Source organism: Acipenser ruthenus, chromosome 17 (assembly GCF_902713425.1).
Source record: "Acipenser ruthenus chromosome 17, fAciRut3.2 maternal haplotype, whole genome shotgun sequence".
Classification (NCBI taxonomy): Eukaryota; Metazoa; Chordata; class Actinopteri; order Acipenseriformes; family Acipenseridae; genus Acipenser; species Acipenser ruthenus.
In genome coordinates, this window is record NC_081205.1 from 17,159,483 (window position 1) to 17,176,914 (window position 17,432).

General features: G+C 40.2%; 2 protein-coding genes across 5 annotated transcripts; one reads left to right on the plus strand and one right to left on the minus strand.

The window, feature by feature from the left end:
- Positions 1-267: 267 nt before the first annotated feature.
- Positions 268-9,369, minus strand: pigx (phosphatidylinositol glycan anchor biosynthesis, class X). 4 transcript variants are annotated; one of them, XM_034038605.3, is made up of 7 exons: positions 9,216-9,369; positions 8,222-8,303; positions 5,257-5,392; positions 4,242-4,470; positions 3,636-3,736; positions 1,900-2,050; positions 268-1,030 (listed from the first exon to the last, which is right to left on the minus strand). In XM_034038605.3, exons 1-6 carry the CDS (start codon positions 9,301-9,303, stop codon positions 1,907-1,909), a joined length of 780 nt encoding a protein of 259 aa, XP_033894496.1. In that variant the 5' UTR covers positions 9,304-9,369; the 3' UTR covers positions 268-1,030; positions 1,900-1,906. The 4 variants fall into 4 exon arrangements, with proteins under 4 accessions (XP_033894496.1, XP_033894497.1, XP_033894495.1 ...); XM_034038606.3 differs by having other exon boundaries at positions 268-2,050; positions 4,242-4,455; XM_034038604.3 differs by having other exon boundaries at positions 268-2,050.
- A 207-nt stretch (positions 9,370-9,576) lies between these two features.
- Positions 9,577-15,451, plus strand: cep19 (centrosomal protein 19). The gene is made up of 3 exons (XM_034038225.2): positions 9,577-9,699; positions 11,035-11,242; positions 13,078-15,451. The coding sequence occupies exons 2-3, from the start codon at positions 11,113-11,115 to the stop codon at positions 13,413-13,415; spliced, it is 468 nt and encodes a 155-aa protein (XP_033894116.1). The 5' UTR covers positions 9,577-9,699; positions 11,035-11,112; the 3' UTR covers positions 13,416-15,451.
- Positions 15,452-17,432: the final 1,981 nt, after the last annotated feature.

The window sequence follows — 17,432 nt, forward strand, 5'->3', positions numbered from 1 at the left end:
GCTTACTTCATTTAGGTTTCACTAGATTTGTGTTTTTATTTAATTATTTATTTATTTTTTACAACCAAAGACAATATCGTGGACAAACATCTTCAAGTAATTTATTCACACCATCCAAATGTTTTAATCGTAGGACTGTGTGCTTACCGCGGTAGAGCCATAATTCTAACCAAACGGCTGTTTAACTTTTAAAAATAATTCAGCCATATAAATTGTTAACAAAAACAAAAAAAAAAAAAAAAAAAGAAGAATGAAGCAACCAGATGGTAACTGCTAGGTAAAGACTTTAATTCATGCTTAATATCTCAAAACCATTTTCCGTTGTCCAACAAATTACAATGCCAGTTTTCTGTTTACGCCATATTTCAGGCTTCATTAGCAAGCCTTGTTGACAATCCAGTTTGTTTACATTTTCCCAAGGTGAAAGAACACAACCTTCTTCCCACCTAAGACCAGCTAGCCACTACTGAACTCTGCTACTGAACATGTGCCAGCCCATCAGCAGTGTGGTTGTGGAGAGGAGACCTTGAATTTGCATATGATCATCCTGCAATATCTTTCAGTATCACCAGTAAGGGATTACAGCCCTAACTGAATACAGAGCAAACATCTAGGGGCATGAGCAGGTGTGTTTGGGTTTCCTAATGTCTGGCTGCAGTGACACTGTGTGAATATAGCCTGCACTGCTAGAAACACCTGCAATAGTTAAGTAACTGCAGTCAAAGAGGGCAGATTTGACAGATTTCAAGAGGGCTAAGGCCAGGAGCTTCCTTCCGGATCCAAGACTGCACGAATAACTGATGTTTCACGAGGCATTGTTTCAAAAGTAAGGACTCTAAATACAGTGGTGTGTAAAGGGCAGTCCCTCACATTACCAAGTGTAATATATAAAAGCTGCATCTCCCTGTTGCAAGTCAGTTTGTGTAATGATGAAAGACAAGAAGATCCAACAGACAGGCAGCTGACAGGAGGAAGGTGCTTCTGTATCTCACACCATTGATGCTGACCATGCTGGAACAAGATGCGTTTTCTACGGTGCAAATGGAAAGCCCTGGTTAGCACTCCTTTAATGTTTAGCCAGAAGATGCTTTCTACCCAAAGTTGACATTTAAGTGTTAATTATTCTTTTTTTTTTTTTATACAGCCACCTAATGAAAAGGTATGAAAAGCACCTGTGCTGTGCTCCCCAAGGAAATATATAGTTTTTGATACTCAGCCCACAACAGCACTCTGTCCTTTTTTAGACAATGTTTTCCATAAATCGTATCTGTTGTGCACATTCACTGCAGTTTTGAAAGAAACAAATGTTACATAAAACCTGCACTTTCCTTTTTAAAAATGACATCTGGTACTGGTTAAAGAAATCACTTTTTGCCTGTGTAACAGCGCAGACGGGTGACCACACACAGCACAAGAGAACGTATTAACCACCACACAAGAGACAGGCTCTGCAGCTGGAGTAGTTACAGAGCTTTTACTATCATCATCATCATCATCATCATCTCACCAACAGGAGTCATCAATTCACAAGCCAACACAGTGAGCGTCTTCCCACCCCTTCAACGCATATCCTTCCTGTTATCTCCCTAATGACTCGCATGCTTTGACCCCCTGCTGACACTACTGTGGTGAAATGACCAATGAAGCAAAACAGAAACAGAATGACTCAAGCATGTTTTCTTTAACCTTGTATATTTTTGGAATGAAAAGATGTTTGCAATAACATGTGTTTCTTTCATGATTGCATATGTAAGAGTACGACAGGTACGGCATTAGCTAGGACCGCTTTCAATGTACTGAGACACCCCTGGAAGAGCAGTTGTTGTGGGTAGGGTAACCATGGCTTAGATTCAGTGTCTTGTAATGTCCTGTCTGCTTGTGCAGGTTACAGAGCAGTACCCAGGAGTTAAAGCTGGAAGTGGCCATGCTTCCACACAGCTCCCAGGATCATGCAGCAGCACAGCAGGGTGACAGAGAGTGTCCCAGTGCAGACAGCCAGGACCTGCCGCTGGTCTCCCACAGGAATCTGCAGACTGACAGCTTCCAGCTCCTGCAGAACACCAGGGGAGGTCATTCAGGGTATGGCTCACAGCAAGTGCTGCTACCAAAGGGGATCATCCAGTTCTAGTGGCCTTCATAGTAGATTCCAGGCTCCACCTATGCGACCCTACATGTTAATAATGTACATATTTGGTTGGCTTTGGCAGGGATGGGGATGGGGCAGCCCTGGCATTAATTGTTGATTGGTTCCCCTAAGGCACCCATCGTAAAATCAAGGTAAACTATGGTACATACATAGTATAAGGGAAAGTCTGATTTGCGTATTAACTAGCTCATTTGCAAATTATCCAAGGTCTTTAGCTAGCTCATACACAAATAATTAAATGACTAAAATTAATTAGTTAAAATGACAGGGGTATAACAAAAGATGATATGCACTCTTCTGATGAGCTGCCTACTGCACTAATGCACTTTTATTCTGCAGACACAGCAGTTTTAAATTGCTATAGGCCTACAGAAAAACTAAAGAAACACGCCATCAGCTCTTTTATAATATTTCTTTAATATATATATTTTTTAAAAAAAAACGGTGTCCTAAGCTGCAATAGCCCTACAGCGTTTACTGTTTAGTTATATTCTCAAATAATAAAATTGTTTTTGCCACTAATACTACCTTATTAAAAATAAGCAATCTAAATAATGCAGCATTTGTCTACAGAAAATACTTGATAAGCTTGCACAATATTTATTCTGAAAAGTTTCATTTTTTCTTTTCTTTGTAAAATACAGCATGCGTAATTTCCTATTTACTCATTTGCAAAATACATCTTATAGGCTGACTACAGGATTCTCTTATTTAAAACACTTTGTTTTAAACTATTGTTCGATACTTTTCGATGGATTGTTCGATAGTCTCTAGACAGTAGTTTGCAGCCTATATGATGTTACGCAAATGAACAAACTGAATAATGCATTACACATTTTCTATAAAATATGACAAATTTTGCATTGCTCAGTTTGCTTTTTCTTTTATTAGGTATTATCCATGGCCATGACAATATTGTTTTATTTGAACAGAAAACGCTGTAGGCTGTTGCTGATTTAGTTTTAGTTTTTTTGTTTTTTAAAGGGTATGTTACAGGCACGTTTCTTTAGTTTTTCTGTAGGCCTATAGCAATTGCAAAACTGCCGTGTCTGCAAAATAAAAGTGCATTGAAAGAGGAACCCTTGCAGTATACTCTGAGTATGCACTATACATTTTTTGTTATACCCGTCACTTTAGCTAATTCACTTTAGTCAATACAGCACTATGTTAAACACTCTAGCTGAGGTATGTATCTATTCTTCAAGGTCAATGATTTATAGTATTATCTAGGCTAATATGCAGGTTAATTAAGAGCTGCAGGGTAGATCATTTGTAAAACAAGAACGAATAGCAACAGGAATAAAACAGGGTGGCAAAATTAGTCCCACCTTTTATAACTCGACTCTTTTTGTAGATATCACATTGCCTTTCATAGTAACGTGGCTGTTTCTGTACAGATTAAATGACTTTGGTCAGATATCACAATGGCACAATGCAGGCTCACTATGAGTGGTATAGTTATGAATGGTTCTGTCCTGCTGGCAGTTACCTGCTGGTAGTGAATCTCCAGCCAGACGCAGAGGCTGTGGTTCTGTGCAGTGCAGGGGGCTTCGGTCACCTTGTTCTGGGGGCAGGCCAGAGGCAGGGTGCCTGGGGGAAACAGCAGTCACATTAGACATGTGCTAAAAACTTTTTTTCTTTCAATTCACTGCAGCCTATGTGTTATTATCCCCTGCAGAGGATGAAATCCCAGTGACGGGGGCATAGTGGAGGCTGTCGTATGTCCAATTTTATTTCACACTAACATTTTTTCATATATCTTGACACATACTGTAAATCAATTATTGTAATGTACTTCACAATGGAACAAACTAATCTCATTAGCTTAACTAACAACATTTAGGTCTTAAATACCACCTACCCTATTTTCATGAAACTATTGATTGCCATTTCATATTCAATACTGTTCTGTATACTGTTGATATATACGCAATGGTCATTAACGTTCTCGTCATACTGATATTTATTTTGAATTTACATCCGTAGCAGTGGATGTATGTTACAGACATACTTGTTCTCTATGCAATTCAGGTTTTGTTGCCTGTATTTATTAGAGAAATGGTTACACAATGATAAGAAGGTCACAGCGACTCACTCTCTTCAGCTCGGACCAGTAGCCGGGGGCTCTCGATGCTGACCCGCTGCTCTGCCTCCCCGGAGCCAGCTGGCCGGTGGTATCGGGCGTGAACGGGCAGCGTGGTAGTAAAGCACCCGCTGCACTGGGGGTCCAGTGAGGCATAAACCAGGGCAGAGAACCCAGAGGACAAATAGGCAGGAGCCTCCAAATCGATCTCAGAGGCCAGCAGCACCTGCACACAAAGACACTATAGCAGAGCAAGGACTGCTGTTCTCTTCATCTCAATGACTTCATACCCACAACAGTGCACAGGACGGAACCTGTTAGCTCTGCTGGAGTGGCTCACCTGGGAAAGATTACTACCTCACCAGCCTCAACTACTTTGCTAGCCTCAATAACTGTTGTTGCTGCAGGGAATCAAAGCATAACTGAGGACTATCTTGATCAAGTTCTTCAATAATTAAAGACAGCCATAGCCAACCAGCGAGTGCTGAGGTCCATCTTAAATGGCCAGAGAAATGCTGCTATAAAACAGGCAAGGAAACGGTTTTATAGTTTCAGATTTAAAGTTGTTGTGCAAAGTTAAGAGTATAAGGAAGCAAAGGCAATTTCAACAGAAAAGAAGCTGGTAGATACAAGAGCTGAAAAGCTGCAATATCACATGAGGATAACCATTAACCTGTCCCTCTGTAACACTGCTCTAGTGAATGTAAGAAATACAGCTGCTATGAACATCGAACAAATTGGGCATGTCTTACATCCATTTGTGTTTTACAGGAATTAGGGTAATGGTTACACTCTGGTGTACCTGATGTGCTTACAGGAAAGACATGATTGTGAGAGCTCTATAGAGGCCACAGAGGTGCTTTAAACTCCTGAGTTTTAAAAAGTCACCCGGATGTAATGACGGAAAGAGAAAATGATACAAAGTGAATCTAAAAATTAATAGAAAAGATAAAACTGGTATTTCACACCAATACCACGTTGCTCTTTAAAACTCATCAATAATTTCATACTCAAGGGTCGCTCTTACCTGTGTGTCACTGTGCTCCTGTGCTGAAGTCAGCTGGTATGGATCTACATAGACTCCCTGGGGCAGCTTCTCCAACAGCAGGACCTGGGAACCCTCAGGAACAGCAGCGGCACACTGCACATGAGACACCAGCTCTCTAAACACAACACAACAGTCACTCACACTGCACACGAGACACCAGCTCTCTAAACACAACACAACACAGTCACTCACACTGCACGCGAGACACCAGCTCTCTAAACACAACACAACACAGTCACTCGCACTGCACGCGAGACACCAGCTCTCTAAACACAACACAACACAGTCACTCACACTGCACGCGAGACACCAGCTCTCTAAACACAACACAACACAGTCACTCACACTGCACGCGAGACATCAGCTCTCTAACACAACACAACAGAGTCACTCACACTGCACGCGAGACACCAGCTCTCTAAACACAACACAACAGAGTCACTCACACTGCACGCGAGACACCAGCTCTCTAAACACAACACAAAAGAGTCACTCACACTGCACACGAGACACCAGCTCTCTAAACACAACACAACAGAGTCACTCACACTGCACGCGAGACATCAGCTCTCTAAACACAACACAAAAGAGTCACTGACACTACACGCGAGACACCAGCTCTCTAAACACAACACAACACAGTCACTCGCACTGCACGCGAGACACCAGCTCTCTAAACACAACACAACAGAGTCACTCACACTGCACACGAGACATCAGCTCTCTAAACACAACACAACAGAGTCACTCACACTGCACGCGAGACACCAGCTCTCTAAACACAACACAACACAGTCACTCGCACTGCACGCGAGACACCAGCTCTCTAAACACAACACAACAGAGTCACTCGCACTGCACACGAGACACCAGCTCTCTAAACACAACACAACAGAGTCACTCACACTGCACGCGAGACATCAGCTCTCTAAACACAACACAACAGAGTCACTCACACTGCACGCGAGACACCAGCTCTCTAAACACAACACAACACAGTCACTCGCACTGCACGCGAGACACCAGCTCTCTAAACACAACACAACAGAGTCACTCACACTGCACACGAGACACCAGCTCTCTAAACACAACACAACAGAGTCACTCACACTGCACGCGAGACATCAGCTCTCTAAACACAACACAACAGAGTCACTCACACTGCACGCGAGACATCAGCTCTCTAAACACAACACAACACAACAGAGTCACTCACACTGCACACGAGACACCAGCTCTCTAAACACAACACAACAGAGTCACTCACACTGCACACGAGACACCAGCTCTCTAAACACAACACAACAGAGTCACTCACACTGCACGCGAGACATCAGCTCTCTAAACACAACACAAAAGAGTCACTGACACTACACGCGAGACACCAGCTCTCTAAACACAACACAACACAGTCACTCGCACTGCACGCGAGACATCAGCTCTCTAAACACAACACAACAGAGTCACTCACACTGCACACGAGACACCAGCTCTCTAAACACAACACAACAGAGTCACTCACACTGCACACGAGACACCAGCTCTCTAAACACAACACAACAGAGTCACTCACACTGCACACGAGACACCAGCTCTCTAAACACAACACAACAGAGTCACTCACACTGCACGCGAGACATCAGCTCTCTAAACACAACACAAAAGAGTCACTGACACTACACGCGAGACACCAGCTCTCTAAACACAACACAACACAGTCACTCACACTGCACGCGAGACACCAGCTCTCTAAACACAACACAACAGAGTCACTCACACTGCACACGAGACACCAGCTCTCTAAACACAACACAACACAGTCACTCACACTGCACGCGAGACACCAGCTCTCTAAACACAACACAACAGACACACCAGATTACCACAGTAATTCTACATGGTAATATTACATTTTCAAATGATTTTCCAACATTAATACTGTGCATTGACATCTTTTTTTTATTATTATTATTGTTCTACTTACCATACTTCCTTGTACATTTTGCTTTACAATGCTTTCACATATTACACTGCGCTATGTTACATTCATTTATTTACTGTATTTTAAACCGCTTCTTTTCACTCTGCATGTCCACCGTGCGACCAACCTAGAGCTACAGCATCGGAGGACAACGCAGCCCTGGGCATCTTACAGGCAAGCCTGCAGGCGCCCAGCCAGTCTACAGAGGTCGCTGGTGCGCGATGAACCGAGGACACCCTGGCCGACCTAAGCCCCCCCCCTCTATTCTTCTCTATGGCTTGGTTCCCATGATCAGTCTAACTTGGTTCACTTGATCAGATCAGCTAAACTAATTAACGCGATCTTCTGACTAGTATGCTGCAATTAGGACTAATTGTGTTCAGTTCCTGGGAATCTTCTATCCCTCTGTTAGTCCGCTTGAAGTAGACTAAACCACTGTTACGCTGCAGTTGATCCAATGAGATGGATTTATTAGAAGTTTTCACTTCGTGATGAGTCCACTGAAATGCAAACACCTTGTTCCCAGGGCCATCGGATGACGGCTGCAGCAAAACATGTTGAGACATTGTGTGCGTTAAGTAAGTGAGCCGCTCAGAGCAGCTCAGTGAAAGAACCCACTTAACAGCATGCTCGGTTCCACTCCCTCTGAGCAGCTCAGAGCGCTACAGAGCAGATTTCATCAGTCTGAGTGAACGGAAGGATTCCTGCTCTGAGCCACTCAGTTACTTAACACACCCACTGATCCAAGCTATTGTTACCTCACGTGTGGATATTGCAACTAACTGTCAACTCCAGGCCAGTCTATTACACAGTAGAAGATTTGTTCCACTTTTAATGCTTATTTAGATAGTAGATATCAGACAGTACATTTTTGTTTTGCACTGTATTGCTGTCACCAGTGTTGCAGATACCCCCAGAATACACCCTCATTCTTATACTGTAGAGATGACTTGTTTTATTTACCTGTGGAATCCATTGTTTATGAGGCGTCTAATAACTGTGAAGGATTCCAGCCAGTCGTTTTCTGAACAATAGCCTTTGTCACCTATAGATACAAAAGAAAAATGGATAACATTGGTTACTTTATTTGAAAAAACAGCTATATCAAATGTGAAAGCATTGGGAGCACTTCAGTTCTACAATATATCATAACTGAACACGTGTCATGTCTGAGAGCATGCTTAGTAAACAAACCATTCTCTGCACCAACTGAGTGAGGGCGAACAGCAGGTCAAAACAGGAAAAGATGTCATAGATAACGAGGGGCAAAATCCCAGACTTGTTTTGCAACCTTGTGGAGTGATGGAGAATATATGAAAAACGTATTATTTATTTATTTGTTTTTTTGTACGTTATGCTATTGATTCGTTAAGTTTAAGCAAACTTACAATATTATTTTTGTAATTATTATTATTGTTATTATCATCATTATTATTATTATTATTATTATTATTATTATTATTATTATTATTATTAGTCAGAAAAAACATGTTCACTTTTGAACCATCTTCACATGTAATTTACAGTTCTATGCACAGGTCTAATAAGCTTGACCTGCGGTGGAAAACGATTACGAGACGAGACGAGAGCACGGCGCTCTAGCGTGTTGCAGATGCATCTGCGAACTAGCAGCAGCGCAAACAGTGTTTGGGTCTGCTGGAATCCATACTACAGACGTAACTGTGGGACCTGCATTATTTTTTGATGGATTCGGTCAAACAACTGAGTCCCCTGCATTGCTTCTGCCTACCCGCGATTTAGAGAAACACAGAACAATTAAATCATGAATCTTAATTTTTACACGTAAGCAAGTCTGAATTTAGCCAAAACGTTGAGGGCTGTCACCGAGGAAAGAAAAACGTCATCAATGCTTACATTGAAAGTAACATACGAACTTGCTTCAGTTGTTTCAATAACTCTTACGTGTATTCACCATGTTGTTGATGTTATTGTTTACCTTTGTGCGTGTGTTTATGTACATCAGTTGTAAAGTCACTTGGCGTCGATTTAAAAAGCAAAATTAAATAAAACAATGCCATAGCCATGTCGCATTATCGAAGCACATTAATTTATTTCCAACAAATCATCACACTGTTGCGAACAACGCGGAAGCTCACCTCCTAAAATAGTATGTCGTGACTGCTAGGGTGGGGGCCCTGTAAAAATCCCGATTTCAAGTACTAACATTCATTGTCAATAAATAAACATGAGCTGAAAAAAACTATGACATATTCTTATTGAAAACCGAGTTACATTTAATGTATAAATATGTTCAAAATATAAAGGTTATTATTTTTGTATTATAAAGCCTATGTCTTCAGGCAGACAAAGAGCTTCCCTGAGCAGGGTCCTTCCACGGCTCTTCTCAATGTCCATGGCAACCAGAAGGTGCGGAGAATCAATCCAAATAGCTATTTAAGAACATATTACATGTCTTTTGGGTAAGTTATATACGTATTTGTTTTAAAATATTCATGGTTTAATTTAGATTTAAAACAGTTAGACACCGTTTAAGAAAGAAAAAAACATTACATTAAAGAGAGTGTTGCATTGTGAACCAAAAATATCACGTAGTCGTTATATATGCTAATCATATTTACATTTTCATTTTATATCAGGCTAGATAAGGACAGATTATCTAGCTGTATTATTGTTACGAGTATACCTAATCTACCCATGTTACTTAACGCTAGGTTATACTGTATTTCATTAGTTAAAAACGTCCTGCGATTCCCTGCGAGCGAAGTGTTTGCATCTCGGTGGACTAATCCTAAATAAATACATAAATAAATGTTACCTGATTGAGCGATTGTTGAGTTTAGGTGCACACATTATCACAAGCCTGCCTGTATAACTGGTTGAGGAGTAAAAAATAAATCAAATACGAGAATACATTTGGCCGTCACAAAACGTTCTTGTTTTTTTATTTGCTGATTTAATTGCAGTTAAAGTAAAGCCATTCTACATTTCACAAGTCAAAACTAGACAGAGGTGGTGTTAAAACCTGTGTGATGTTACTCGTATATCTCCCGTAGTTATGTTAGGACGCACTCTAGCGTTCAAAACTAAATATTTTGGGGGGTACAACTGCACTTCCACATCTGTCACTCTGCATTACTATAAAATTGGTACCACTTGTACTGCAATTGTGAGATGGCTTCATCTTAAAAATCTTTTTCATATATTCAAAAAGGTGAAGAACGGCTGTTCAGGACACCAAGATATATTCAGTTAGTAATTTGTCTGAGTGGATGAAAAGAGGCAATAAGATCGATTTCAGCTGTTTCAAGGCTATTTTGACCGCTAGTGTATGTGTTTGTTTATTTTTGTATTGGATTCAATCTATTCATATTGCGTTCAGTCGACCGTTTCTGTATAATGCCGATGAAGGTAACAAATAGCTATCTAACAGTGCATTATGAATGTGTAACATTTGTATGCACTCGCTTCTTTAATAACAACTATGAGACTTAAATTCTGTATTATTCTTAAGTCAAGATAATTTGGTAAAACAATGATTACAGTTTTACAGTACACACAAACCTGTGCAGGTGCCTTCTACTGTAGAACAGGTCCCATTTAAATAAAGGTTATCATTTAAAGATATCAATAGATTCACATTTCATTACCAATAAAGGGAACCTATACAGATTTTACCAAGATTTGTAATTTGAAGTGTTAAATGTTTGCTGCTGATAAAAGCCGTGAATTGTTTTTGAAATTGTAGAAATGTGAAAATCAAACTACAGCAATGAGCAAATTCTGTCTTTTGACAGGAACCTAATCTAAGACCGTAGCACGCAGGTTTTGGTTCCAGCCCAAAGCCATACATATCACAAAGATAAAGGAGTGAAATGTCCTTTGTGGCAAAGAAGTGCGGGGTGAAGTTTAAACCCCCAGCCATTGTTCTACTATATGAAGACAAGACCACGAAGAAGATGCGCCAGAGGGTGATGCCTGTACGCAACTTCTCAAAGTTCTCAGGTGACACCAGAGACTACATTTATTACACTGTGTAACACTTTTTTTTTTTGTTCCTGGGTAGTAAGTGTTATTTCCTAATTGCTTATGCCTCAAAAGTATAGAAAATGGCTATTATTCCCCACAAACTTTGCTTTTGTGACCAGGACAGTGATATTTTGAAATATACCTATTTTCCAGAACATTCCAGATAGATTCAGTGCTGAGTAAACTTGGAGTAACTTCTAGAACTTTCTAGAACTTTCCAGTAATATAAATAGTAGTATAAATACAGGGGCCTTAAGCCCACCAGTTCAGTTTAGTTCCAGCTGCCTAAGTGGATACATATGTGCATTTTTCTGAGATGGCATCAAGAGGCTGCAATGGTGGCATTCCTGATGGGTCTCCAAGGTGGTTTTACCAAGTTTCCCTGCTATCTTTGCCTTTGGGACAGCAGGGACACCAAGGCACACTACCACAGGCGGGACTGGCCACAGCGGACCGAGTTCTCTGTGGGGAGGAACAACGTCAAGTGGGAGCCACTGGTGGACCCCCGGAAGGTGCTGATGCCACCACTGCACATCAAATTGGGCCTTATGAAACAATTTGTCAGAGCTCTAGATAAGGAGTCGGCAGCCTTCAAGTACCTTCAAGACTTCTTCCCTAAACTGTCTGAGGCAAAGGTCAAAGCCGGTGTCTTCGTCGGACCACAGATAAAGAAGATCCTGGAGTGCAATGAATTCCCCAAGAAGCTCACTAGTAAGGAGAAAGCGGCTTGGAACAGCTTTGTCGCAGTGGTTCGGGGCTTCCTGGGCAATCACAAGGCTGAAAACTATGTGGAGCTGGTTGAGACTCTGGTGAAGAACTACGGCACAATGGGCTGTAGGATGTCCCTCAAAGTCCATATCCTTGATGCTCATCTTGATAAATTCAAGGAGAACATGGGAGCGTACTCGGAGGAGCAAGGCGAGCGCTTCCACCAGGATATACTGGACTTTGAACGCCGCTACCAAGGACAGTATAACGAGAACATGATGGGAGACTACATTTGGGGGCTGATTCGTGAAAGTGATTTACAGTGTAATCATAAATCTCGAAAAACTACTCACTTCTAAATCTTTTGTAGTCATTTTTGTATTACTTTAGTATAAATACATGTTAATTTGGATTCATATGTTGTTTTTTTCTGACTTTATGTGAACGAAAAGACACACATTCGCCCGTTTTCTCATTGGAAATAGGTAAATTTCAAAATATCACTGTCCTGGTCACAAAAGCAAAGTTTGTGGGGAATAATAGCCATTTTCTATACTTTTGAGGCATAAGCAATTAGGAAATAACACTTACTACCCAGGAACAAAAATTGTGTTACATAGTGTTATTAGTTAGTTGGGTAAATCTAGGAATGGGAAGATAGTCAGTTATCTTTTTTAATATTGATTATTCAACCAAAAACAGATACCGATAATCCTATTTCTGATGATCCATTATTAGTTACAAGCAAAGGAACAAGAAATCTTTAGCTAACAGGAGGGTCAGTCTGCATTTGAGCATTTGTATTATGGGTGTACATTCCATCTATAATAAGGGATGAGGAATACTCCTTATTTTCCACCCCAAACTAAATTATGAATGGATTAATACCTAAATAAAGGCATAATTGGTTCAGTAATTAAGAGCACGGTTGGAACAAATATTTGGTCTAGAATGGCCCTCGCTCTCCACCTCTGAACTGAACAGATTGGGGAAGTAATTTTGGCTAAAAACGCCAAGACTGGATGATAATGGGAATGAAATTACTTTGCATTACTATTGCTATGTAATTGAATAGAGCTGAGTCCCTTTTTCTGTCTGTCCAGACTGCAGCAAGGCAGCGGAGCGTCTGAAGAGCAATGCGCGGCACACTGCCTACCTGCAGGGGGTGTCTCTGCACCAGCTGGAGAGGCTGCACCTGCTGCTGAGGGACTTCCTGCTGGGGAAGAGCCTGGAGCACAGCCTGGCCTCGCTGTGCCTGGACCCCGACGAGGACCTCAACAAGCTCAGTGACCAGGAGCTCAGCCGCAAGAAGGCGCTGATGGAGCAGCTGTTCGAGCAGAATCGCAAGAAGAAGGACGACCCTGACTTTGTGTACGACCTGCAGGTGGACTTCCCGGAGCAGCTGGAGTCCTGCGGCTGGGATGAGGATGAGGAGTTCTAGCTGCACTGCGCACTGACAAGCCCTGAGGACTTTTACATTGTGGCCACATGGTTCGACAATGAAATATAAGGGACAGTGGGGTCTAGTGTTTGGAGCTGAGGGACTAGCCTATTGAAAAGAGCTGAGGGAATGGGAGGTGCTGTAGCTTATTGAGTGGAGCCAAGGGAAGGGGCCGGTGTGGTCTTGTAGGTACAGCTGAGGGGCTGGGACGGGAAGTTGGAGCTGAGGGATTGGGTGGTGGTGTGGTCTATTGGTTAGAGCTGTAAAACTGTACAGCAGCTTGGTGTGATAGAGGAATAGAAGACAAGAAGTCCTCTCACACTGACATGCTTGTGACCACCTTTGACCACATTCCTGTTCACTCATCCTATAGGCAGACAAGTGAAGATGCTACCTGACTTGTGCTACCCCAGCTCCCAGGAAGAATTCAACATTGACATTTCAAGAGATGTTGACTTTTTATGAATTAAAATGTGTTGACATGTACAGTGTTATTAAAGATGACATTACCGATCTGTAAACACAACTGAGCCTTTGTTCCTCTAATATATACAAGATTAAGGTGTGTCTGTTTGGAGTGGTTCCTTTTGGATTCTGTTCCAGTTCACCTGTTTTATTTCCACAAGGGGTGTTCTAGCTGCTTAAACTCCCTGATGTGTAGACATGTTAGGAGTATTTGAGCATGGCTGAGATCATAAGCTGCTTCTGATACTTGACTTTCTCTATGAATTTATCAGTTAAAGAAATCAATCATTTTGTAATTGATTCTTTTGAATCCAAAAACACATGTTCACAACAGAATTGGTTTACATGCAGAAAATTAGGACTCGATTCCTCCAATAGGTAACTTGAATCTGATTAGACAGTGCATATAAAAACAAGGCTGTTGTGAATACACTGTAAGTCACCCTGGGTAAGGGTGTCTGCTAAGAAATAAATAATAATAAATACACAAAAAGCAAAACCAAAAGATTAATAAACGTTTTGTTAGCTACCCACGTTCACCATAACAAAGCTGATGTTAGGATTTAGTGGGTCCTATTCACTAAGAACTGTTTTTTTTAAAGCCCATTTTGATTCATTTAAAGACATTTGCAGTACATGAAACGCCTTAGCTGTTTTATTGGGTTAGAACATTTTTTAAAGCACTGTTTAACCTTAGAAATGCTAAATCCTTAAAGCAGTCCTTAATGTTTTGTGAATTGGGTACAATGTCATTAATCATGGAGCGTGTCATGAAGTAGTGGAGTAGTGGTTAGGGCTCTGGACCCTTGACTGGAGGGTTGTGGGTTCAATCCCCGGTCAGGGACACTGCTGTTGTACCCTTGAGCAAGGTACTTTACCTAGATTGCTCCAGTTAAAACCCAACTGTATAATTGGGTAATTGTATGTAAAAATAATGTGATATATTGTAACAATTGTAAGTCGCCCTGGATAAGGGCGTCTGCTAAGAAATAAATAATAATAATAATAATGAACTCATGAAGCTTTGACAATTAAATGATTTAGACACACCTGTTACAGATACCTACTAGCTAATTAAATGCATGGTAAAACCTGTAATGGATTAAACTGCTCTTCAACAGGAGTTTTGTATTTACATCCCAGCACATGAATTCCACAAATATAGGGGTGTTTCTGAAACAGACTTGTGACAGAAATTCATGTCCAGTCTTAAGTTTGTGCGCAGTAATGTGAGGCAAAAATGGTTACACCATGTAACACTGTTACAATACAGAGTACAAAGATTACAGTTCTCTTTCCCCAAAAATATTTTATTTATAACTATATAACATGATCAAAAATACAGATATACATTTAACTTTCTATATATAAAAGATTTACAATAATCTTTCTCATATACAAAGGGAACAATACAGATTTATATATATATTTTGGGTAAATAATAATAATAATAAACATTAATTTAAAAACTGCAGTGGATGTTTGTTAGCTAATATTTTAAATGTAGCATGTATATGCAAATTGTAAAAAAATAAAAAAAAATAAAGAGAAAGTGGTCCCTACAAGAATGCTGCTGCTGTCATTTCTCATGATCTGCATGGAATTCTTCAATAGAACAGACTTACTTATTCATGTACTTAACATATCTGCATGTCTATAGTAAAGGTGTCCCAATACAGATAAATACAAACTAAAGAAGCAAAGTGTAATATGACACTATCCAAGCTGGCATCCTAAGATATTTACTGGCTGTAAAGACATGTCTGTCCATGACTTAAAGATTCAGTATTGTTCCATATATTTGGGTTCAGATGGACCTGTAATTCCAGTGGTACTGGAAATATATCGGGACAAACACTTTGACAGTAAGTCTTTATGAACAGCTTATTTGATTTCTCTGAAGACACTGATAAACACTTCTCAGCAAAATGTTTGGCTAAAAATATTACCAAGTTCCTTTATAGTACTTTTTGCTGTAGTTGGCCATTTTAGATGAATAGAAGGCTACTCATCTAAAATGATTAATAAATATTTTTTAGTCTCTACACAGAAAGTGGCGTAAACACTGTTTTGAGGCTTGTCTTTATTATAAATCCAAGCAAGAGTTCGTATGGATGGAGAGCGCACCACCGCCATACACATGCTCCTATTGTAACCTGCTTTTCCATGAAATGCATCAGTTTGGAATTTACATTTAAAATGGCTAATGTGTTGAAGAGGATATTGGCTGGACTCCTGGAAGTTGTGTGCGTGTCTGTGACAGAAATTGTAACCCTGGTGGAAATGCATACAGCCTCTTTATTCTTCTCAAAACGCTCTGAAACTAAGTCTTAGCAGCAGCTATACAAGCCAAGAAACAATATGGAACATGGAAGAAAATAAACTAAAGAAAAAACAAAAGGTTCAAACACATGAGAGCACATTGTGGAGATTTGTGAATTAGGACTAGATACCCCTCACTCTTTTTATAAAAGATCCTTGCATTTTTTGCAGTGGTAGATTTTAATCAAACCACCCATGACTCTGTATTTCCAGCAGCTTGGATGATTTATTGACCCCCTTATTACTTTCACTAGATAGGATAGAGATAAGAAACCAAACAGGTTTACCTGTTTTAGGTTATATGGCAAAGACGAAATAGGCTATCGATAAACCCAGCCTGAAGAAGCTTGGTTACTTCAGATTTTTAAACTATTTCATGTTCTTAAGTGTGCATTTATCCCAAGGCTTTCCTCCCTCCACCAACACTGATCTGTTTCAGCGAGAGAAGTTAAAAATATTTAATTTATGACAGCATCAAATTAAAAAGCAACATTATATATATATATATATATATATATATATATATATATATATATATATATAAATATAATCGCTCAAGACAAAATGTACAGCAAATAAAATTCACAGTTCCGAACAAAGCCAACAGTGACTCCTACAACTTTTGTTCCTTTGCAATATTATACACATGTATACATTTAGTTAAAGAGTTGTTCACATCAGTAACGACTGCAGTTCCAACCACAGATTCCTCTAACTTTTGGAATGAAATGTGTCAGTGCCATGTTCTATTTACAAGTCTGGTAGGGGTTTTATATATTGAGAGATTAAATAGAAAAACAAAGTGCAATGTCTTGATATCTTTTATACTAGTCAAATCTAGGATGTTGAAACGTGGTACTGTATTTTATGTTTAAACCAGGTCACCCATAGAAGACTACATTGGCAGGCATTTTCACTGCTTCAGTTGTGTACCCTATTGCTAGTCCCGAGAACAGGGAGGGATATTAATTCTCCCTTATGAAAAACACCACCAAATTAACTAACAAATGCACACACTATGGCTCAAGAAAACTTCCTTTTCAGTTCAAACTGCAGGTAAGGCTCACGACTACTGCACCAGCTTGCCCAGTTAGGTAAGCCAATGTGAAACTTGAGCCCAAAGACACTTGAGGTACAGGCTTTGAACTGATTCCAACCTGTCCAAAATCCACTTGGATCTTTCAGGTTGAAAAATCTAATTATTCCATCAATTACCGGTGCTTTAACCTT

Excerpts from the sequence above, each read along its gene's own strand:
- cep19 (XM_034038225.2), top strand. The coding sequence starts at position 11,113 with ATGTCCTTTGTGGCAAAGAAGTGCGGGGTGAAGTTTAAACCCCCAGCC. Across the intron at positions 11,243-13,077 it reads CAACTTCTCAAAGTTCTCAG|ACTGCAGCAAGGCAGCGGAG; the intron begins GTGACACCAGAG and ends CTGTCTGTCCAG.
- pigx (XM_034038605.3), bottom strand. The coding sequence starts at position 9,303 with ATGGCTATGGCATTGTTTTATTTAATTTTGCTTTTTAAATCGACGCCA. Across the intron at positions 5,393-8,221 it reads ATAAACAATGGATTCCACAG|AGAGCTGGTGTCTCATGTGC; the intron begins GTAAATAAAACA and ends TGTTGTGTTTAG. Across the intron at positions 2,051-3,635 it reads TGGAGATTCACTACCAGCAG|GAGCTGGAAGCTGTCAGTCT; the intron begins GTAACTGCCAGC and ends GGTGTTCTGCAG.